The sequence below is a fragment of the Podarcis vaucheri genome, assembly GCF_965113315.1.
Source record: "Podarcis vaucheri genome assembly, chromosome: 14".
Taxonomy (NCBI): Eukaryota; Metazoa; Chordata; class Lepidosauria; order Squamata; family Lacertidae; genus Podarcis; species Podarcis vaucheri.
This window is the reverse complement of record NC_138752.1, coordinates 29,078,495-29,101,904: the sequence shown is the minus strand read 5'-3', so window position 1 is coordinate 29,101,904 and position 23,410 is coordinate 29,078,495. Positions and strand designations below refer to the sequence as shown.

Genomic DNA, 23,410 nt, shown 5'->3' with positions numbered 1-23,410 from the left:
AGAAACTATAAGCAGAGGTAGTCTGCTTCTGAATAGCAGTTGCTGGAAACTGCAGGGGAGGAGAGACGCGGTTGCACTCAAATCCTGCTTGCGGGATTCCCACAGGCATCTGGTTGGCCACTGTGAGAACAGGATGCTGGATTAGATGGGCCATGGGCCTGATCTGGCAGGTGCTTCTTCTGAGGCCATTAAGGAACCCTATGGTTAGTTTGTTGCACGGTATCCCAAGACCAACAGATCTGTTCCCAGCCATCTGACAACAAGCTCACAACACTGGGCTCTCTCCCCTTAGGTCCAGAGGGAGCAGCATTGACCCCTTGCTGCCTCCCTTTCCTTCACCCTCTCTCCGTTTTCTTTCTCTTCCAGGTCACCCAGTACCTCCTGGACCAGTCCTTTGTGATGGACGAGGAGGGTCTTTACGAGGCCTCGCTCCAGATAGAGCCAAAGCTGCCCACCTGAGTCCAGAGTGGCAGCAGCCCCTTGGGGGCCCTTCCCTGTACACCATGTACCATATTGTACATAGCAGCTGTTTGTTTCTTTTGGGAACCCTCAGTTGACTTCCTCGTATGTGCTTCTCCAAGACCCCACCACCACCACCACCACCCCTCTCCTTGTCCTTAGAATCTGACTAGCCACCGTTTGTCCTGAGGAGTCCGGCATAGACCACTTTGTTGACTGCAGTCCTGGTTCCTATTCAGCTACGTTCTCTTTGTTGTTGATTCTTTGCGTGCGTGCACTGGGGGCGGGGGGAGGGACGGAGGGGGTGGCAGCCGGGAAAGCCACCCATGGGGGCATGTGGGGCATTGCACAAGGGAGCCCCTCCTTACCTGAGGAACAGCTGCCTGCTTTCCAGGCCTCTGCAATCTGGGCACGGCCTTCCATTTTGCCGGGAGGGGGGCTACGGAACACACACACTCACTCCGAGTCATTTCGGACGGCAACCGCTAAGTCCCCCAATACAAGTCATGTAATAAGGGAAAGCAAATTCTTGAGGACGCATTTCACTGAGCAGCGGCAGGAGCAGAGAGAGCCAAGGGGACTCTGACCTCCTGTTGCCAAGGAGATAAGAGAGGCTTGAAGGAGAATCTGACCCGTGGTGGTCAACTGGGCAAAACAGGCTTGATAGTGGAAAGATGGTGGCTCTCTTCAATGAGGCCAAGGTGGAGCAGTAGGGTTTGGGTGACAGAGTAGGAAGGAGACAGGCAGGCAGGTCTCCCCTGGGGAACAGGTACTCTTGGTGCAAGAGGACTCCCTTTTGTGGGGGTGCTGTCTGTCCCCACATAAATGGGTAGGGAAGCAGGGCAGGAAGGAGACAACCACCATTTGGGTTTCCTGCCTCAAGCACCCAGGTGGCTTGGGCCAGCCACGAGAGGAAGACAGACAGACAGAGACCAACCATATCTTTGAACCTTCCTGCTTCATCGCCCTCCTGAGAGGCTCTGTGTGAATTTCGCTCCTCCGTCCGTAGACTTTAGTGACTCTTCTTAGTAACATAATGTAGAATTAGAGAGGGGAGGGGAGGGAGGGAGGGGAATGGCCAAGTGTTTTTATTACATATACTGTAATCCTGTCTAACCACTTGCTAGCAGGACTACAGTAATGTACTGCTTATTCTGTGAATATTATCACGTATTTTTTACATTGTACAGGATATAAGCCCAGGTGAATTTTTGAGTGGCAGGCATGCTCCACAGTAACGGAAAAACCAGAAGAAGAAAAAACAAAACAAAACCTTTTGCTGTAAGCAATACCCATTGGTATGAGAATTCTCTTTCAAGACCTAAAATATTTCGACTTACAGCTTGTTTGTTTGGGAAAAGGAAAAAATTTCCATTTTTGTAAAAATATATGTTTCCTGATTACCTCTTGCTAATAAATCTATTCTATCTCAGGGTGAACAGTGGCTTTGAAAAGGTGTATTTTGGACCCATCAGGGTGAGCTGTTTGGGATGGGCAAGTTTAAGCAGGGGAGGTTGCCAAGTTCATTAGAAAAGCCTGGTTAAGACACCCAAAATATGGCTAAGCAGAAGGTCACCTGAGAGGAGGACGGTCTGCAGGAACTCTATGGGAAGACAGGGAGTGGTAACTGTTGTAACCCATCAATCACCAGTTACTAGCCATGCAGCAAAGCTGGGGGCCATGTTTCCTTATGGCAGAGGTTTTCAACCTTTTTGAGTCCATGACTTCCTTGACCAACTGCATTCTTTCTGCGGCAGCCCTGTGGGGCTCAGAAGCCCAGTTATGCCACCCCTTGCCAGCAGAGCTGGCAGCCTCTCATCCTTTCTTCAACATCCTCCCTTATGCAGTGTTACCTCAACCTCCTCTCTTCTCCCCTCTCCTTGAAAGTCCTCTGGGCAGCCGCTGCTTCTGTCCCTGGTCTCTGAGCTGCCCCTCCCTGCCCCAAAGAAACATGCCTCCTCATACTGCCCCACAGGGGCCTGGGACTTGTCAGCCCATTCCTAACAGCAAGGGCTGGTGGACTGGCTGGCTGGGCTCCCTTGCCTGTGTGCTTGCTTACTCCAAGTCTGCCTCAGCTCCTGGCAACCAGCACCCCCTGGCCAGCCCCAGAGGCACAATTCACCCGGAGAGCTTGTAGCCAGGGCTGCTGCAACAAACCACTGTGCAAGCCTTTGGAAGGCAGAGACATGAGAGGGCATCAGAGGAGGGAGGGAAGGAAAGGAAGAGGGGCAGAGGCCAGTGTTGCCTGTGGCACCCCTGACCATCCTTCAAGGCACCTCAAGGTGCCACAGCAGCCTGGTTGAATACCACTGCCTTATGGGTAACCTTCCAAGGGTCTCAGCCAAGAAGTGGGCAGGGCCAGAGGCAAAAGTGGGTTGTGCAGTTAATGGAAATATTTCCTTCCTTCGCTAGCTCACTTTCTGCACACACTTGCACATCCCTCTCTGTCTTCCATCCAGATAAACAAGGCATTGTTTATTTTATTGCTCATTTTAATTACTCCATTTATATCCTGCCCTTCCTCCTGAAGGAGCCCAGGGCAGCAGACACAGCAATTGTGTGTGTGTGTGTGTGTGTGTGTGTGTGTGTGTGTGTGTGGTTTGAGAGCAAGCATGGTGTAGTGGTTAGAGCATCAGGCTACAACCTGGGAGACCAGAGTTCAAATCCTCACTTGACCATGATACTCACTGGGTGACCTTCGGCCAGTCACTGCCTGTCAGCCTAACCTACCACACAGGGTTGTTGTGGGGATTAAATGAGGTAGAGAGAAGCCATCTGCATCACCTTGAGCTCCTTGGAGAAAAAGATGTGATATTAAAAAAATTATGTCTGTGTGTGTGTGTGATTAAAAACCTAAAAACATCCTAAAACATCCTAAAAAGTTAGAAACTATGGGTGGAATTCAACATTGTGCTTACAAATTTTCTGCCTGCATAAGCATGTCAGGTTGCTAGAGGGAACTGTCCCCTTTCTGCCATGTACTGTTCTGGAGGTTCTCCCAAGCTGCCCCTCGAGTCTTTTTTTTTTGGGTGGGGTGGAAAAAGGGAAAGCTCTATTGCACAAGCAGAAGCCATTTCACTCAAGTTTGTTAGGTGAATTTCACCCACCATCTCAACGGATGATCTCAGGGTAGCAGGACCAGTGTCCTTCAGCCACCACATTCACTTGGGTAAATATGAATGTGTTTAAATTCCTCCTCAAAGTCAATAATGATGCTGACAGATGCAATCTTGCTAGGGAAGGCATTCCACAAACAGGGAGCCACCGCAGAAAAGGCCCTGTCCCAGGTCAACGCCAACCAGATGGCACCACCAGCGAAGCCTCACCTGCTGATCATCAAAGGGTCTGAGATGGTTGATAACAGAATTCAAAGACACATGTTCCATCCCACCAAAAACACTTGAGGTTTGAAGGAATGTGGCCTGCGGAGAGTTCCAGGGGCCCAACAGAGGGGCTGGAGGGGGGGGCCTACACTTGGGATTTTCCGTGCATAAGGGGTCTTTGACTGAGATGAACCCTTTGACTAGGATCAATCCCAATGGGAAAGGCAAGGAGGCCTCTGGCAGCCAAAGGGATGAGTTGCTCTAACCTTCTGGTCCTGGCTGGGTTGATGGGAGTAGCAGCTCCAAACACCATGAGGGCAACAGGTTGGGACAGGCTGGAGGTAAGCTGGGGCAGGAGTAGTAGAAGAAAACAGGGAGGGAGTCCAAGCTTGAAAACAACTGGTCCAATTGGGCTCTCACTCTGCTTCTGCCCCCACCACTGAAATGCAGTGTGGTGTAGTGGTGAGAGTCTTGGACCAGGTTTTAAATCACCACTCGCCCATTAAGCTCATGGGGGCAGGGACTGCATTTCCCAGCCTAACCTACGTCATAGGCAGTGCTATTTTTATGGACAAAGAGGTGCCGGAACTCACCATGAACACCTCCCTCCTTCACTTAGAATGGCAATGGCACGGGAACTGTTCTGGCTAGTTCCCCCTGGGGGAAAAATCCCTGCTCCCAGGGGTGCTGTGAACATAAGAAGAGGCTGCTAGATCAGGCCAGTTGCCTATCTGGTTCAGCATCCGTTTTCCACAGTGGCCAACCAGATGTCTGTGGGAAACCTGCAAACAGGATCCGAGCACAAGAGAACTCTCTACTTCTGTGGTTTCCAGAGACTGGTATTCAAAAGAATTGCTGCTTCCAACTTTGAAGGCAGAGCATAGCAGCCATCAATAGCTCCCCCCCCCCAAATGAATTTGTCCAATCCTCTTTTAAAGGCCTCCAAGTTGATGGCCATCACTGCCTCCTGTGGGAGGGAGTTCCAGAGTTTAACTTTGTGCCACGTGGGGATTAAATGAGATTGGGGAGAAGCAGGTCCGCCACCTTGAGCTCTTTGAAGAAGAATGGTGGAAAGAAAGAAAGAAAGAAAGAAAGAAAGAAAGAAAGAAAGAAAGAAAGAAAGAAAGAAAGAAACTCCTTCTTGACAGCCTCCTTGGAAGCACCTGCTCTTCGTTGGGAGAGCGGCGGCGTGGCTTCTGAGCGCGGGCAGAGTGCGCCTCTCGCCTTCCCCGGCCACGGGCTGGAAGGGGCCGGCCTTTCCTCCCTCTCTGCCCTCCCCAGAGGCGGCCACCGCTGCTGCTGCTCCTCCTCCTCCCCGCCGGCGTCCCGAGGCTCGCAGTCCGACTCCGGCCGTCTCCACCGCGGGCGAGATGCGGGCGCAGCTGCTGCCGCTGTTCCTGCTTGCGGTTTTCTCCGCGCTCGGCTCCTGCCTGCTCAGCCACCAGGAAGGTACGGCGGAGCGCGACCGGGGGTGGGGGGCACGAGAGAGGGAGCCAGGACGCCTCCCCCGAGAGGAGGAAGAGGGGGAGGAGGAGCCGATGACGATTTGTGGGGGGCTCCGAAGGGGGCGGCTGGCGCTATGGGGGGGGGAGAGAAAGAAAAACGGGGGCGTAGGAGCCTCCGCGCCTGGCCCCGTTTCTCCCCACTCCACATTATCTTTCGCTTTCACTACTTCGCCCTCGGAGGGTTTGGCCAGGAGCGCGCGTGTCCTCAGGCGCCCGCAGAAAAATGGAGGCGGCTAGGGGGAGAGCAGTCAAAGTGTGCCTGCCTCCCCACGCTCAGAGTTTTGTGTTTTTATCTTGTATTTTATGCTGTGATCCGCCCTGAGATCTCCGGATGAAGGGCGGTATACAAATTTAATAAATAAGGATTATTCAGTATTATAATATTATCTCCTCTGCCTCCCTTCACTGGCTGGGATGGCAGGAACTTGGGTGGGTGGTCACCATCGTCCTGGGCGAGGGGTGTGCGGAGGCGCAGCTTGCTTCTGTGCATAATGTGCGGTGTAGTGGTTAGAGTGTCGGACTAGGAACCTGTGTGAGCAGGGTTCAAATCCCCGCACAGCCATGAAGCTCACTAGGTGACCTTGCGACTGACCGACCTCATAGGGTTGTTGTGAGGATAAATTAGTTATGCCTGCTATCTTGAGTTCCTTGCAGGAGAGGCAGGATATACAGGGTGAGTCTTTTAAAAGAGGCCCCATGGAACATGTGTACGGTACAGTGGTACCTCTGGTTAAGAACTTAATTCATTCTGGAGGTCCGTTCTTAACCTGAAACTGTTCGTAATCTGAGGCACTACTTTAGGTAATGGGGCCTCCCGCTGCTGCTGCACCGCCGACCCACGATTTCTGTTCTCATCCTGAAGCAAAGTTCTTAACCCAAGGTACTCTTTCTGGGTTAGCAGCGTCTGTAACCTGAAGCGTCTGTAACCCGAGGTACCACTGTACTCTGTATCCATGGGGCCTCTTTTAAAGGACTCGCCCTGTAAATGCTAATAATAAGATGTGAAACAGAATCTTGCTAATTAGTAGCTTAGGGTAGCACTTAATACACATCCAGCTCACACTGAAAGCAGATGACTTCCGCCAAAAGACTTCAGGGAACTGTCATTTGTGAAGGCTGTTGCAGCCTATAGCTCTGTGAAGGGGAAACTACCATTCCCATGATTCTTTGGGAGATGTTAGGTGGCTTAATGGGGAGTTGGATGTGCATTAAATGTATGGTGCAGATCTGCCCTTTCTTTTTTAAAAAGTCTCTCATTTTGTCTTTTTCTTCTTCCCTCAACAGAGGAATTTCTCTTCAAGACATGGATGTCTCAGGTAAGGCCCTCCTGCCCATTCATAGGCTGCCACTCCCCCAAAGTTAGGTATAACCCCCCTATGCTCAAGGCCTGTTTCACTTTCCCTTGGCCTGGTTCCACTGGAAGGGACTTTCCTGCGGACTTTCAAGGGAGAGTGGGAGGGAAGAGAGCAAGTGCCGCCTTCCCCTCCCTCCTTCCTTCCTTCCTTCCTTCCTTCCTTCCTTCCTTCCTTCTCTCCCTCCCTCCTTCTTCCTTCTGTGTTGCCCTGGCTGTTCTCTAGTGTGACCCTTCAGAGGGATTTTTTAGGTCTTTCTCAAGAAGTGCTGGATTCGGAGAGTCACTTTGAATTAAATTGGAACTAATGGGAAATATTTCCACAAGAGTCAGCATTTTGCATAACTGTCTTCCAGACAGCCACCTCCTTTTGTCACCTTTCACCAAGCAGTAAAAGGCAGCTCATTTCCTTCCATCCAGGAAGTACCTCACCCTTCCTATTCTATCCCCCAGGGAGGGTGGTCTGAGCTGTGTGTGTTTTTTTCCACACAGGTGCCTGCCTGCCTGCCTGGAAACAAAGGTGCAAAGCCATGCAGCCCCAGTAAGCCAGTTGCTAGGTCTGAAATGATGACAAACTGGTTTCTGAGCATCTCTCTTTATTATTATTATTAATAATAATAAATACTTAGGATATACTGTTGTTCATAAAAATATATATAGAGTCATACATATAGCCATGCAATAAAAACTGAAATTTTAGATTTTTTTGAGCATGTGGCCAAGAGGACCCCATGCTAAAGAATTGTTTGTTACAGGACCAGCTCAGGCACTCAGTGGCCTTTTAAACTGGGTTGGGGCGGGGTTATTGGTTTTGTTTGTAATTGCAATCTGCCCTATGATCTTTGGATGAAAGACAGTATAGGAATTTAATAATAGTAGTAGTAGTGGTTGTTGTTGTTTAGTCGTGTCCGACTCTTTGTGACCCCATGGACCAGAGTATGCCAGGCACTCCTATCTTCCCTCCCACAGCTCGGTCAAACTCATGCTGGTAGCTTCGAGAACACTGTCCATCCATCTCGTCCTCTGTCCTTGCTCCTTGTGCCCTCCATCTTTCCCAACATCAGGGTCTTTTCCAGGGAGTCTTCTCTTCTCATGAGGTGGCAAAAGTATTGGAGCCTCAGTTCAGGATCTGTCCTTCCAGTGAGCACTCAGGGCTGATTTCCTTAAGAATGGAGAGATTTGATCTTCTTGCAGTCCATGGGACTCTCAAGAGTCTCCTCCAGCACCATAACTCAAAAGCATAATTCTTCAGCGATCAGCCTTCTTTATGGTCCAGCTCTCACTTCCATACATAGTAGTAGTGGTAAGGTTTACCTTACCACTACTACTATGTAAAGGGACCCCTGACCGTTAAGTCCAGTCGTGGCCAACTCTGGGGTTGCGGCGCACATCTCGCTTTATTGGCCGAGAGAGCCGGCGTTCAGCTTCCGGGTCATGTGGCCAGCATGACTAAGCCGCTTTTGGTGAACCAAAGCAGCGCACCTTCCCGCCGGAGCGGTACCTATTTATCTACTTGCACTTTGACGTGCTTTCAAACTACTAGGTCGGCGGGAGCTGGGACTGAGCAACGAGAGCTCACCTCGTCGCGGGGATTTGAACCACCGACCTTCTGACGGCAAGTCCTAGGCACTGTAGTTTAACCCACAGCGCCACCCTCGTCAGTAGTAGTGGTACTAAATGGAATAAATGATGCCTGAAGAGCCACAGGTTCACCACCAGCATCACAGTAGGCAGCTTATGCCTTGGTCTCTTACCACCCACCAGTTCCCATGTCTCAGTTCCATGACTGAAATGGCTACTTCAGATTGAAGTGGGGTGGGGGATTTCCAAAGAAGGTGCGGTTTGTGAGCAAGGGAGGGGAGGGACTTCTCTGTTCTAAATCTGCCCAGGGTTGCACTTTCACTTCTGTGTCCTGCAGCTGCTGTATCCTTCCTCTCTCCCACAGAACAACAAGCAGTACGGCCTGGAGGAGTATCAGCGGCGCTTTCAGATCTTCCTTAGTAACAAGCAGAAGATTGAGAAGCACAATGCTGGGAATCATACCTTCCAAAGTACGGATCCTGCTCTTGAGATACCTTTTAAAAGAGAGCAAGGTTGACGGCAGATCTGGCTTCACAACTCCCTCTCTCTCTCTCCTTCTTTCCTCAGTGGGTCTGAACCAGTTTGCCGACATGACATTTGCTGAATTCAGGAAAAAGTATCTCTGGCGCGAACCCCAGGTAAAGGCTTGCGCCTTCCTGCCCTTTCCTTCCCCACCCCACCACCCCCACCATACAAGGAACCTTTGGGGGCTCACCATGCAACCCTGGGCTTGCGTCCTTGCCATGTTCTCTATTGCACATGTCTTTCGGAAGTCACAGGTGCGCGTCCTTCACACGTAATCCTTAAGCATGCTTGTACAAGAGAGGAATCCTTACATGGGTTGACTGTGTGCCTTTGCCCCAGAGAATGCATCTAAGAAAGTTTAAAATCCAAGAAGCCAGACCCACACACAAAGCCCTGGATTGAATGCCAGTGCATCTGTTTATTGCAGCAGGTGGCGGGAGGGGTGGGGGTGGGGATTCAGTTTCACAGCAAGCAATGCACTGCAGCATACCAACATAAATTTATTGTCGTAGTTATCATTATTATGTTTATTTATTTATATCCTGCCTTTGCCCCAGAATGGGACTCCAGGTGGCATACCCAAATTAAAGCAACACAGATAAAACGCCAAAAGCTAAAAACATATAACAGATAATGGTTAAAAAGCAATTCAACTCCAAAAGAATTAAAAATGTATAAAAAACAAATATACAAAAATGCAAATAGTATAAACAGCACAGCAATACAGTTGTACTTGGATCCCGAACACCTTGCAAGTCGAACGTTTTGGCTCCCAAATGCTGCAAACCTGGAAGTGACTGTTCCAGTTTGCGAACTATTTTTGGAAGCTGAACGTCCGCTGGGGCTTCTGCTGCTTCCGGTTGGCTGCAGGAGCTTCCTGCAGCCAATCAGAAGCTGTGCTTTGGTTTCCAAACATTTTGGAAGTCGAATGGACTTCCAGAACAGATTCTGTTCGACTTTCAAGGTACGAGTGTATTGAAACCCTTTCCTTTTAAAAGCAGTCCTTTACCAAAGCCTGTCAAAATAAAACAGTCTTCCCCTGCTGGCAGAATGGCAACAAGGAGGAAGCCAGTCTAATTTCCCTAAGAAAGGAGTTCAAAAGTCTGGGAGCAGTCACTGCCAGAGCCCTTTCCCATGTCACCACCAAGCATGCCTCTGAGGGTGGCAGGACTAAGGACTAAGGCCTCTTCCAAAGATCTCAGAGCCCAGGCAGGTTCGTATGGGAGAAGATGATCCTTCAGACAGCTTGGGCCCAAGCCAAATAGGGCTTAATAGGTCCTAACTTGTGCCTTTTGCACCAGCGTCAAAGCAGGGATTCTTCAACATCAACTTCGTTGGACTGGTCATGTTGTGTGGATGCCTGATTATTGTCTTCCAAAGCAACTACTCTATTCCGAACTTAAAAATGGAATGCATAATGCTGGTGTTCAACAAAAGAGGTTTAAAGACTCTCTCAAGGCAAATCTTTAAAAATGTATAAACACACACCGACAACTGGGAAACGCTGGCCTGTGACCACTCCAATTGGAGAACAGCCTTTACCAAAGGCGTCATGGGCTTTGAAGATGCTCAAACTCAGGACGCAAGGGAGAAGCACACTAAGAGGAAGGCACGCTTGGCAATCCACACTGTGATCAACTCCCGCCCGGAAACCTATGTCCCTACTGTGGAAGGACGTGTGGATCCAGAACTGGCCTCCACGGTCACTTATGGACTCACTGTTAAGACCGTGTTCGTGGAAGACAATCTTACTCGGCTACAAGTGATCGCCAAAGAAGAAGACTGTGCTCTTCCACTTTCACAACCGTATAGAAAGAATAAATTATCAGAAGAGAGGGAGAAACACATCGTCCTAAAGAAAAAGGAAGGGAGCACATCAGTTTGGTGCGAAGCTCTGGAAGATAGAACAGAGCTTAAAATTTATCTGTCACAGCTGGAACAATTGTGTGTGCTGTATTTAATTTTTTAATTTCATAAAATTCATATACAGACAGTTAAAATGCCTATTTAAAGCATTCAGTAAATTAAAATTATCAGTGATAAACTAAACACAGATTACAACACAGATCAACATTCAACATACCTGGATAGGCTTTCCTAAATAAAAAAATTACAACAAAGGCTCCTCCCTGTCAATTGGCAGGGAGTTCCAAAGTGTATGTGCTAAAAGACACCTCTCTTTCCAAAGGATATGCATTGGACTTAGTATTTATATGGCCCCTTTTCAGGTGGTCATAGTGATTCACTTATACTATCTCAAGCCTGAAATTAAAGGTGATGCTGGATTAGCAAGGACCCAGCACCCAGGGGGCATTTCAGGAGGTTCCTTCACCTCCACATGCCACATTCACGTGCCAGGGGATCCCATGGACCAGGCAGGTGCTGTATGGGGAGTAGCCGAGCACCCAGTTTAAATATGGAGTACTGCATTTTGTGAACACGTTATTACCCAAATTGCATTCAGGTTCTGAAAATAGAGCTCTAACCGTCTAAAAATAAGACATCCTGGAAACACACAAAGTCTGGAGGAGGAAGAGAGCGTGTTTTAAATAGAGGCTTTAAAAATACTTTCCTGTAAGCAATAAAATGCTTGGGTTGTGTTTTGTTTTTTCGAAAATAGGGACTTGAGCAGTTTTATTTCATCGCTCTGTAATGCATTGAAAGTGAAAAATATTTTTGTAAACCATGGAATCGGAAAAAATATTTTCTTAAAACAGGCTAGCCAACTTACTTGTGAATTTTACTCTCAAGTCATTATTGCAATTCCCAGCAGGATTATTTTACATATAATGAGTGTAGTCCCTTATATGGAAGATATTAAAAAGAATAATAAGAGACTACTGTAATAAAAATTAGGGAAAATATATGGAGAAGGGTTGCCAAGCGTCATATGGTAAACCTGTCGTGGTGGTGGCTGATACTATTTTGCTCCTGCAGCTGATGTGAGGCTGCAGGTGGGAGATGGTGGCTTGCAGAGGTAGCAATTGAGCCAGAGACTCCACCGGCCTCCAAGCCCCCATTCTTATTTGATGTGACGCAGCGGATTGTGGCCAACCAACCTGGCAACGCTCACCACTTGTGGCTCAGGGGCTTCTGTGTCTGGCGAACGTCAGCTGCCAGGTGAGTGAGGGGCTCTCTTCTTGTTTCCAGAACTGCTCAGCCACCAATGGCAACTTCATCAGCCGTGGTGGGGCCTGTCCAAAAACCATAGACTGGAGGAAGAAAGGAAATTTTGTGACACCTGTGAAAAATCAGGTAAGGAACTGATCCTGAAGACCACTCCCCCTCCCCAACTGTTGGTCCCACAGAGCAATTGAAAATATGTTTCCACTGGAGGCTCAAAAGGGTTTAAAATGTAATTCCAGTTGTGGGCTTATGTTTTCCTAAGGATTTTGCTGATAGGGATAGTGCTACAGATATAAACTTGGTTTGCACATAACATTAAAACACAGTTTGTTAACCCACGGCTCAGTGTTATGCACAAACTATAGTTTCTCTACTGCCAACAAACCACGACCTGAAGCCATGGTTTGATGTCAACTTAAGCCCTTGGGCTTAAACTTGGGCTTGGTGTTACATGCGAACGTAGTCCCTTTCCTTAACTATGGTTTGTTTGGCTCCCCTACCCCAGATGCTCACCAAACTACAAAGGCACAAGTTGCTGGAAAACAAGCTGTGAGGAACAAACCGTGGTTGGTTTAACTATCTGTGGCACAGCTTTTGGTTTGTTGAACAAACCATGGGTTAGAATTAGGTGTGAACCAGGCCACTGTGCCTTCCTTTACCTGTGGGAAGAGAGTTGTTGCTTTTTCTCATGCCTTCCCCTTCCTTTTTGCCATTTTTGAATTTACTGACATGCTCTGTGTGTTGTATATTTATCTGTCCAACGAGCTGTATTTTGATGTTCTGAATGTTTGCTGTAAGCTGCTTTGGGTACAACTTATTGTGGAAAAGCGCCATATAAGTAAACTCAGTCAACCAGTCTTCTTCCTTCGTTTCTTCCATCCATCTGACTTCTCCCTCCTCCTCAAGGGTCCCTGTGGCAGTTGCTGGACTTTCTCAACCACTGGGTGCTTGGAGTCTGCTATTGCCATCGCAACAGGAAAGCTACTGGACCTGGTAAGGCTCCCCTGTTGAACTCTGGCCTTGTTGAACTCTGGCCTATCTGGTTCCCTCTCTTCCATGTCTGTGTGGCCTGTGTTAACCTCATGAAAGTCTAGGCCACATCCGGGTTAAGAAAAAGTGGCTTGCCTCTTCAGAACCAAGTGGAGACAAAAGGACTGGACATCCACGGCAGCAAAAAGGGAATGTCAGAAGCTCAACGTGCATTTAAAGCAGCTGAAAGCAGCAAAGCTCATGTACGTGCAGGAACACACAGCCAAACAGCTGAAGGTCTTGCTCAAGGAGATTTGTCCACAGCCAGAGGCAGGCTCCCGAAAGGGAACAGGCGTTACAAGTTAATTAACAGTTAATCCTCTAACATGTAATGCCTGTTCCCTTTTGGGAGCCTGCCTCTGGCTGTAGACAAATCTCCCTGAGCAAGAAAAACATCTGGAGGGCCGAGCTTGCCTATGCCTGGATTAACTGAATGCAGGTTTTGGAAGGGACAGGCTTCCACTTCCTACTTTTGGTGCAGGCCAATTTACCCAGGGATGCGGGTGGCGCTGTGGGTTAAACCACAGAGCCTAGGACTTGCCGATCAGAAGGTCGGCGGTTCGAATCCCCGTGACGAGGTGAGCTCCTGTTGCTCAGTCCCTGCTCCTGCCCACCTAGCAGTTCGAAAGCAGATCAAAGTGCAAGTAGTTAAATAGGTACCGCTCAGGCAGAATGGTAAACGGCATTTCCGTGCACTGCTCTGGTTCGCCAGAAGCGGCTTAGTCATGCTGGCCACATGACCTGGAAGCTGTACGCCGGCTCCCTTGGCCAATAAAGCGAGATGAGCGCCGCAACTCCAGAGTCGGCCACGACTGGACCAAATGGTCAAGGGTCCCTTTACCATTACCTTTAATTTATCTGGAAACCAGGGATTGAAGAAACCCTTCTTTGGCTGTAGTTAATGTAATCTTTCTATAAGGTATGACCGGAAAGTTCAGTGAATAGTCACAGAAATCGAACAGCAAAAAATATTCAAACCTACAACCTTACAGGCCTTCAAAGTAGCCCCCCTCTGATACAATGCACCATTGACTATGTTCGTAGAACTGTTGGAAACTTCTGGAGAAGTCCTCTTTTTGTACTGCTTTCAGTTCCCTCGTTACAGCAGCTTGGACATGTGAAATGTTGGGAAATCTGTCCCTTTCAGTTCAGATTTCAGTTTTGGAAAAAGAAAGAAATCTGGTGGGGCCAGATTGGGAGAATATGGAGGGTGGGACAACTCAGTAATGATTTCATGCAGAACATGCCATCATTTGGACGGAGAAATGCCGATCCCATATCAATAACTCACAAACTCTGTCGTTGCCACCATTCGGTTTGTCGACAGTCTGCCAGACTGAGGGTCATCTTCATTATTTATTTTTTTTAAATAATATTTATTGAGTTTCCAAAAATTTGAATTTAAACACTACAAACAAAAAAGCAAAAAAAAGGGGGGGAACAAACGAAAAACAATACAATACAAAAACACTACAAAACTAGCACATAAGACAAATAAAACAAAACAAAGACCATTTAAAACATACAGTGGTACCCCGCAAGACGAATGCCTCGCAAGACAGAAAACCCGCAAGACGAAAGGGTTTTCTGTTTTGGAGGCGCTTCGCAAGACGAATTTCCCTATGGGCTTGCTTCGCAAGACGAAAGCCCATAGGGAAATCTCCGGGGACCTCTTTTAAATGCTGGTGGTGGGGAGCAAAGCCTTTCCACCCCTCCGGCCTTCAGAAGAGGTCCAGGAAGGCCGGCGGGGGCCGAAGGGCTTTGCTCCCCACCACCAGCATTTTAAAAGCAGTCCGGGATAGCAGGGAAGCACTTCCCACTATCACAGACGGCTTTTGAAGGCAGGCGGGGGGAGCAAAGACTTTCGCCCCCCGCCGGCCTTCAGAAGAGGTCCTGGACCTCTTCTGAAGGCGGGCGGGGGGGCGAAAGTCTTTGCTCCCCCCTGCCTGCCTTCCCGGGAGCTTTTACATCGCCCCGGACAGCGGAGAAGTCCTCCGCTGTCCCGGGCGATTTTAAAATGCCGCCCGCCAGCATTTTAAGATCGCCCCGGACAGCGGAGAAGTCCTCCGCTGTCCCAGGGTTTTTTAAAATGCTGGGGGTGGGAAGAAAAGCCCTTGTCCCCCCCCCAGCCTTCAGAAGAGGTCGGGGGACAGACTGTCCCCGGACCTGGTCTGAAGGCGGTTTCCATAGGAACGCATTAATTGATTTTCAATGCATTCCTATGGGAAACTGTGCATCGCAAGACGAAAAACTCGCAAGAAGAAAAAACTTGCAGAACGAATTAATTTCGTCTTGCGAGGCACCACTGTATTAAACAATTTCAATGTCATATCTTTCGTTCGCTTATTTCCACGACTTCCTCACACCTCCCTTTTTGTATTCCACATCAATTAATTATTTCAGCAATTCCTTTCCATCCTCCCCTGTTTTCTATCCTATAATTATCTTAACACATTCTAACCTTATTTTGTTCCCTTTAATACTCTATTTATCTATTTATACTTAATTCCTTATAACATTTCTGCTAAAGCCATATAACTTCATTCCAACTGTGTTCTAACATTCATTAATTTTGCAATATTTCTATAAATAGTCTTTAAACTTCCAGTCTTCTTCCACCAGCTCTTCTCCCTGGTCTTGGATTCTGCCGATTCTCTCAGCCAGCAAAAAGCAGATGATTCACAGCAAAACTTAGGGGTCTGGCAGGGCAAGTCCACCTCCTTCTTTAGCATCCGTTAATATCTTAAGTTTTACTCGGGGCTTCCTGCCCTGCCAAACAAATCTAGAAACATCCCTCTGCCACCTTCTGAAACAATCCCTCCCATCCAAAGCTTGCAATGTTTGAAACAAAAACAGCATCCCCAACATCACAGCAACCCTCATCCCCACCACAGCAACTCGGCCCAACAATAACCACTTCCAATTTAACCCTGTTTCCAAATCCCCCTTCTTTTCAAGCCAACGTCCTTCACAATTGCCCTTGAATAAATTCACATTTTCCTCGGGTAGGGCTCTGATCCTCAATTTCATCTGTTTCTCTTTAAGTTCAGTCATAACCAGTGTCAGCTTGAATTCATAAAGTTGTCCTTGAATGGATGGGACTCTCTCCAGTTGAATTACTTTAACTTCAGCAGCAAGGGTTTTCTCCTTAACTTCATCCGCAGTTTGCCGTATCAGGATAGATTCCTGTATCAATTTCTGGGTGGTTTCTATATTAGTATTCACCTTTTGTCCCAGGTTATTTAAACTTTCTACCATTAAGTCAGTTTTAATATTTGCAGCATCCTCTTTCATATTTATCACATCCATTTTCTTGTGAAGTTGTTCCAGCGAGTCATTTATTTTCACTAATACAACCGCTAAGGCCTCTTCTGGCGACATTCCGTCTTTCCCATCTGCCATAACACTCAATAGATTCAAGGTCAATCTCACAGTCTCACGGGTGTTATCTTACCGCTGGAAATTTCCCAGCCCAGCTCTTATGTAGCCACCAGTTTCAAGAACTTCCACTAGAGGGAAACAGTTTCTATTTGTATTGATACATAATATCCTCTTATAGGCACAATTGAAACGACCCAAAACTTTCACTGCTGGAGACAGTAGAAACAATGTATCTTCTCTTATGCTAGTTGTCAATGAACGATCCAAACGCTGTCAATAAACATCCCACCAAACGTCGGACCTACTAGCAGCCCGTTCCCAGGGTCCGAGCGGTGGTATTTTGCCTCTCTTGGTCTCTTCCGCAGGCAGACTCAGTCCACAACTCCCCCCCCCCTTTTCTCCTGCCTCCAAGGGGGGGGGGAATTAGATTCTTTACTTACGGAAATTTAGTCTTTACAAAAGGTTTTCCAAGACTTCAGCTTGCAGCCTCCATTGCTTCAGTCTATTTACAAAAGGGGAAGGCGGACTTCCTGTATTGAACCTTCCCCGTTTCGATGCCAAATTAAACGTTTTTTAAAAATCCAATTTTCCCAATTAAGCTCTACTTTAGAGTCAAATTGTCCACAGGAAAAAGTCAGCGCTCTCCGACAACAGCTATGCGGCTTCGCTCTGTGGAAGAAGCAGATGATTCGAAGCACCACGCCGCTCACCCCACGTCGCTCCGGATCCCCGAAATTGGGTTTCCCCGCGAGTGGGGGAGGCGCAAAAGGTGCCCGCCAAATCCCACGCTCACAGGCTTCTCCCGCCTGTGATTTTTAACGGGTCTCCGCCTTCACCGTAGCGGCCAGACCCAGATTTCCACGGGGCTGATCCCTCCCGATCAGAGGAATCCAGCCATTGCCAGAGGTGCCTCCCTGGAAGTCCCAGACTGAGGGTCATCTTCAATGGTTTGCCGCCCTTCACAGAAACGCTTAAACCACTCATACACCTTCATCTCCGTACACAATTGTGAGCATTTCGTGGGTTTCCAGTGCCGATTGTATGTTTGAATATTTCTCACTGTCCAATTTCTGTGACCATTCACCGAACTTTCCAGTCACACATTGTGAATTTATAGTACTGAATTTTTTTTGTATGTTCTTATATTTGCTACTGCGCTGTTTTATTATGTTACTATAACATTGTTTTTGCACTTTTTGATTTTGAAATGCATTCCTGTTTGCTGTAAGCTGTTATGAGCATATTTATTAATTTTTTGTGTGAAAAGGCAGTACACAAATAAAATTTAAAAAATTCCTTCCAGTAGCACCTTAAAGACCAACTATCTGAAGAAGTGTGCATGCACACGAAAGCTCATACCAAGAACTAACTTAGTTGGTCTTTAAGGTGCTACTGGAAGGAATTTTTTTATTTTGACTATGACAGACCAACACGGCTACCTATCTGTAACAAATAAAATTATAAATGAATGCAGGAGTTTCTCCCTCCCCCAGGCTGAACAGCAACTGGTTGACTGTGCTCAGGCCTTCAACAATCATGGATGTAGTGGGTAAGTTCAAGGTGTTACTATTAGTATATAAAGCGCTTAACAAGTTAGTACAAGTTTATATGCGTTATCACTTTACTTCATATACACCCACTCAACTGCTTTGGTTGGCGGAACTGACACTGGTGCCAAGTAACTTGTTCTGCATTTGTAATATTCATTCTTTTAGTGTGCCAGCACCTACACTTTGGAACTCCCTGCCTCTTGATATCATTGGACATTTTTCGGTGCCAGCTGAAAACATTTTTCTTTAGATCGGCCTATTTAGACATTTAAAACATTGATGCGACTTTTAATCTCTTTGTATTTTAACTTCCTGAAAGTGTTAAATTATGGTTAATTTTTCTAGATGATAGTGTTATGATTTTGTCTTTTCTGTAAACTGCTTTGGGGATTTTCACAATCTAGCTGCATATTATTTTTATGAAATAGATACGTAAGTGGCAGCATCTGGGAAACAACCCCCCCCCCAAATCTTCCGAGTAATCTCAGCCCTTCCTTATCATAGTAATACCTTCAAACTCAGTGTTCCATCCCCTGCATCCCCTTTCCCGCAACCTTCCTCAATCTCCACAGCGAGAGAACGAGCAGGCTGATTTGTGCTGTTGTGTTTCTGCCTCCCCAGGGGACTCCCTAGCCAAGCGTTTGAATACATCCTGTACAACAAAGGGCTGATGGGGGAGGATGACTACCCATACACCGCACAGGTATTGTTGCTAGGATTAGGATTGCAGAGTAGAAGAGGGCAGGCACTGCCCTCCACAATGAGCCATCTCTAATGGGCCTCCCTTGTCTCCTGCACAGAACGGGACCTGCAAATTCCAAGGTCAGAAGGCCATTGCATTCGTCAAAAAAGTCGTCAACATTACGCTGGTGAGTGACTCCTCCTGCCCTGCATTTTGCTTTTCCCAAGAGGTGAAAATAAAATGTAACTGAACTTCTACTGGATGTTCGAACTTGTCTGGCCCCTTCTTAGAAAGAGGGTAACAGTAAACAGAAAACACCTGGCTGTGGGTGGCGGATAGCTACTACTTTCCCACTTTGCACATCTTCTCTGGCCTTTAAGAAATGGGTCCTGAGTCTCGCCATTGTTTGCTTTGTGTCCTGGGGAGTCCGTCCTCAGCCTTTGCTGAGCCAGGGCCAAGCATTGCGTATTAAGACAGAGGCAGAGAAGAGAAGAGAAGAGAAGAGAAGAGAAGAGAAGAGAAGAGAAAGGACTTATTCACGCAGCACATAGTTAAACTCTGGAACTCTCTGCCACAGGAGGCAGTGATGCCCACCAACTTGGATGGCTTTAAAACCGGATGAGACAAATTCACAGAGGAGAGGGCTATCAATGGCTATGCTCTGCCTCCACTGTTGGGGGCATCATTGCTTCTGATAACTAGTTGCTGGAAGCTGCTAGAGCAGCCTTTCTCAATCTGTGGGTCCGCAGATGTTGTTGGACTACAACTCCCATCACCCCTAGCTAGCAAGGCCAGAGCTCAGGGATGATGGGAGTTGTAGTCCAACAACATCTGCGGACCCACAGGTTGAGAACCACTGCACTAGAGGGAAAGGTGCTCTTGTTCTCAAATCCTGCTTGTGGGTTTCCCACAGGAGCCTGGTTGGCTTATGTGATAACAGGATGTTGGACTAGATGTGCCCCTGGCCTGATCCAGCAGGCTCTTCTTATGCTCCTATGACTTTCTCCTTCCAGAATGATGAGCAAGGCATGGTGGAAGCTGTGGGGAGGTACAATCCATTGAGCTTTGCCTTTGAAGTGACAGACGACTTTATGTTATACACGAAGGGTGTTTACACCAGGTGAATATATTGAGCCGTGAACAAGGGTGTGTGTGTGTGTGTGTGTAATGGGACTGGTTTATAGATAATGCCAAGGGTCATTGTCATGGCCCTGTTGCTCATCTTGCATCTTTCAGGGCATGTTAGCATTTGTGTGGTTACACCACGAGGACTCAATGTTTGTCGATCAAAGAAGGGAGAGCAGGAAAAGATGCTTGACTTTTCATCTGCTCTCCTACCTGGGTTACTTCAGTCTGTTCTGATTTGGTCAGATGACCTCACCTGGAGACTGCTGAAGCCATCAGAGTCAAGGGTCCACCTGCCTTTCCTCTCCCTCCCACCCACCCCAGTCTGGGACCCTTATAAGGCAAAGATGTTGCTTCATATCCTTGTCTTCTCTCTTAGCATTTACTGTAAATAAAACAGTAATTTAGCATAACACTTTAGGGCATTCCAGTTTGAGAAGTACCTTGGCACCCTGGATGATGTGTCCAGAGGGGAGCAAGTCAGGGCCTGGAGACCAAATCCTTGGAGGAAAGGTGGCAGGAGTTGGGTATTTTTGCATGATGGGGTCTAATAATCTGAAGGGCTGTTAATATATAGAAGGGCTCTCACATAGGTAGGGGTCTTGGGCCCTGCAGATATTGTTGGTAAAAAGTGATTGGAGTTGCCCTCAGGCTACAAGATCCCCATCCTTGATGTACGTGATGGACCACATTAGTTTTCTCTTGTTCCAGAGGTACAACCCACAGCAACAGGGTCAAATTGCAAGAACAAGTACTGAGATTGAACACTAGGAAGCCTCAGTCTGGTCTGAGCTGCTGGACAGCGCAAGGGGCTGTCTTCAAAGGCTCTCTTTCATGGAGGGTTTTAAGCAGAAACTGCGTGGCCCCCTCCTCTCATGGATTCTGCAAGAGTAGGTTTCCTGGACAGTAGGTTCCATATTCAACACACAGTAAATATTTTTTTTAAAATTATTTTCTTTCTACAGCAAACACTGTGAGAAAACTCCAGACAAAGTCAATCATGCTGTCCTGGCGGTAGGCTACGGAGAGGAGAATGGCCTTCTGTACTGGATTGTCAAAAATTCCTGGGGCCCCTCGTGGGGCATGGATGGGTAAAGTATTTCTCTTTAGTCTCTGAAACCACCTCCTTTGCTACAGACTCTCTCAGATGCTAAGATCTGCAGAAGATGGCCTTTTGGTAACTCCTCTGCCTTCAGAGGCATAGAGTGGTGGCGGCAGCAGCCCAAGAGATTGCCTTCTCTGTGGTGGCCCCTAAGCTGTGCAATGCCCTCCCCACAGTGGTTTGTCTGGCACCTTCATTATACAGCTTCTGGAGAATGCCAAAGACACACCTCTTTCCTGTGCCTTTTGGTACCTGTGCTGTATGTTTTTAGGGCTCACCTAATTTTACGCTTCTGAGTTGTTTTAAATGGTTTTCAAGGCTTTAACCTGCCCTGGTACCTTAGGGTGAAGGACAGGTAATAAAATTATTATTATTAATAAACCAACCTTTGCCAACTTGGTGCTGTCCAGATGTTTTGGGTTACAATTCCCATCAGCCCCAGCTGGCTGGTGGGAGTTATAGTCAGAAATATATAGCTAGACTCAATGGCTGTTTTGGGATTCTTAGCTGATTCTCTGGCACCATCTAGTGGCTTGCTTCAGGGCTGAGGATAATAATATCAAGAATTAGGTTGCCAATTCCATCCATAGAAAGCCCACAAAGGACCCTCCCTGCCAGCTCTCCTTAGACTCTATCAGGCTATAAATATTCAAGATTTACTTGGGCATCATGAAAACCCTGCCCTTTCTCCAAAATCTGATTTATAATGCAAAAGATTCTTTGGAGTTTGTTGTAACATCTTAATCCTGCCTATGCACATGTGTCTATGTCGTCCAGGAGCAGCATTATTATTATTATTATTATTATTATTATTATTATTATTATTATTATTATTAAATTTTTCATTCTCATTAGACAGCTGGGATATGGGGCAAAAGAGGGTTTGGGGCTGGCAGCATCAGCTCCCGTAACTTCTAGGCTAGATTACTGCAATGTGTTATATGTTGAGCTGCCTTTGGAGACTGTTTGATGCTAGTACAGAATGCAGTGGCCAGACTACCAGTTGGGACTAGGCTGGTTTGAACATAGAGCAATTCTGGCCTGGGTTCACTGACTGATCATTTCTTTCTGAGCCCAATTCCAAAGTGCTGGTTTTGAACCACAAAACATTGCAGGGCTTATGGTCCCAGTACCTTAAGGAACCTATTTCCCTGTCCAGCCAGACGCTCAGATTAACATCAGAGGCCTTTCTCTGTGTGTAGGGGCCCATCAATTGCAGAATACCTTCCCCTGAGGCACCTCTGGCACCAATTTTGTTATCCTTCCAGCGCCAGGCAAAAATGGGTTTATTTTGTCAGGTATTTGGACAGCACTAATGGTCTGGCTTTTGGACATCTATTTTTGGTGCTCAGCCTTGTGGTAATGGGGTGGTTATTTTGCTGACTGGTTTTTGTGGAAGAACACTGTTGCATATTTGTTTCATTTAATGGATTTTTAATGGATAGTGTTCTGCTGCTATGTCTGTAAATTGCCTTGAGACTCCTTTGTGTGAAGTGAGATACTTAATAAATTGAACTAATCTAATCAAGAGAAGCACTATTCTTCAAACTGCTTCTCATGGTCAGGGGGCAGCAGACCAATTTTCTAGGAAAGCCTCAAGCATTCCAAGACACACCTTGTCAAATAGAGTCTTAGGAACATAGGGAGCTGCCTTAGACCAAGGGCTTGTCCACACTTCTGCTTGTCCTGTGCCTAGAAATTACGGGTCTGAACAGTTTTGCTTTTGCTTCACTGCTTCCCCCTGGAAAACCAGCTCTCCAGCTCTAAATCGGAGCAGACATTAATTCGTAGAAAACCCGATTGATGTTTGCTCCGATTCAGAGGTAAAGATTGTGTTTTCTCAGGGGAAAGCTGCAGGTCAAGCAGAAGTCTGGATGAGCCCCAAGTCAGAACACTGGTCCATCTAGCCCAGTGTTGTCTGCACTGATTGGCAGTGCCTCTTCAGGGTTTTAGACAGGGAGCCTTACCTGAAGATGCCATTGGGGATTGAACCTGAGACCTGATGCAAGCAGAAGCTCTACCTCTGAGCCACAGCCCTACCTGCCCTTAAGGGTTTTGTGTACTTTCCTCTCTGATAAGGCAACGCCTATGAATGAAAACCTGTTTTCTCTTTTAGATACTTCTATATTGAACGTGGAAAGAACATGTGTGGCCTTGCTGACTGTGCATCCTTCCCAGTCCCTCTTGTCTAAAGCTGGCCTGGATTTTGGTGCCAGAGAACTGGTAGTGATGGGTCACTATGCTGAAAATTGAAGCTGGAATGAAGTTTCATCGCAGCCAAGAAGCGGGGCAATTTATCTTGTAATGGATTTTCAAGCACACACCTCCTCTACATGTGTGTCTGATACTGTGAAAACGTTTTTGACCCAAGTTGCTGCACTTTCCTAGTTCCCTGTGTATCTTGTTTTTCTAGCACAGTTGCTCACCTTATCCAAAATCATGCTCCTTTTCTTAAGATTTTCTTGATTCCCTACCACTCCCCTTGCACGTGCTCAGAGCAGCTCACACAATCACAAAAATCCAGCACTAAAATCAAGAGTAAAATCACAGTTTGCAACAAAATCCAGTAAAAATTAATGTATCACAGCCAGCAATAAGTTAGGTGGGCCAATTGCACTTATGTTCTGAAGGCAATCGGACAATTTTTTAACTACTGTCTGAACACAGACCA

General features: G+C 47.2%; 2 protein-coding genes across 2 annotated transcripts in view; both read left to right on the top strand.

Moving 5' to 3' along the window:
* RASGRF1 (Ras protein specific guanine nucleotide releasing factor 1) overlaps nucleotides 1-1,898 on the top strand; it is a 61,406-nt gene extending 59,508 nt beyond the window's left edge. The window contains exon 27 of the mRNA XM_082199479.1: nucleotides 367-1,898. Within this exon, the coding sequence (XP_082055605.1) occupies nucleotides 367-459 (93 nt within the window). The 3' untranslated portion in view covers nucleotides 460-1,898. The remainder of the gene's footprint in view (nucleotides 1-366) is intronic.
* Nucleotides 1,899-5,077: 3,179 nt separating this feature from the next.
* CTSH (cathepsin H) lies at nucleotides 5,078-23,127 on the top strand. The gene is made up of 12 exons (XM_082199448.1): nucleotides 5,078-5,231; nucleotides 6,572-6,603; nucleotides 8,584-8,689; nucleotides 8,787-8,857; nucleotides 11,895-11,999; nucleotides 12,777-12,863; nucleotides 17,774-17,829; nucleotides 18,452-18,533; nucleotides 18,631-18,699; nucleotides 19,526-19,632; nucleotides 20,603-20,728; nucleotides 22,856-23,127. Exons 1-12 carry the CDS (start codon nucleotides 5,153-5,155, stop codon nucleotides 22,929-22,931), a joined length of 996 nt encoding a protein of 331 aa, XP_082055574.1. The 5' UTR covers nucleotides 5,078-5,152; the 3' UTR covers nucleotides 22,932-23,127.
* Nucleotides 23,128-23,410: the final 283 nt, after the last annotated feature.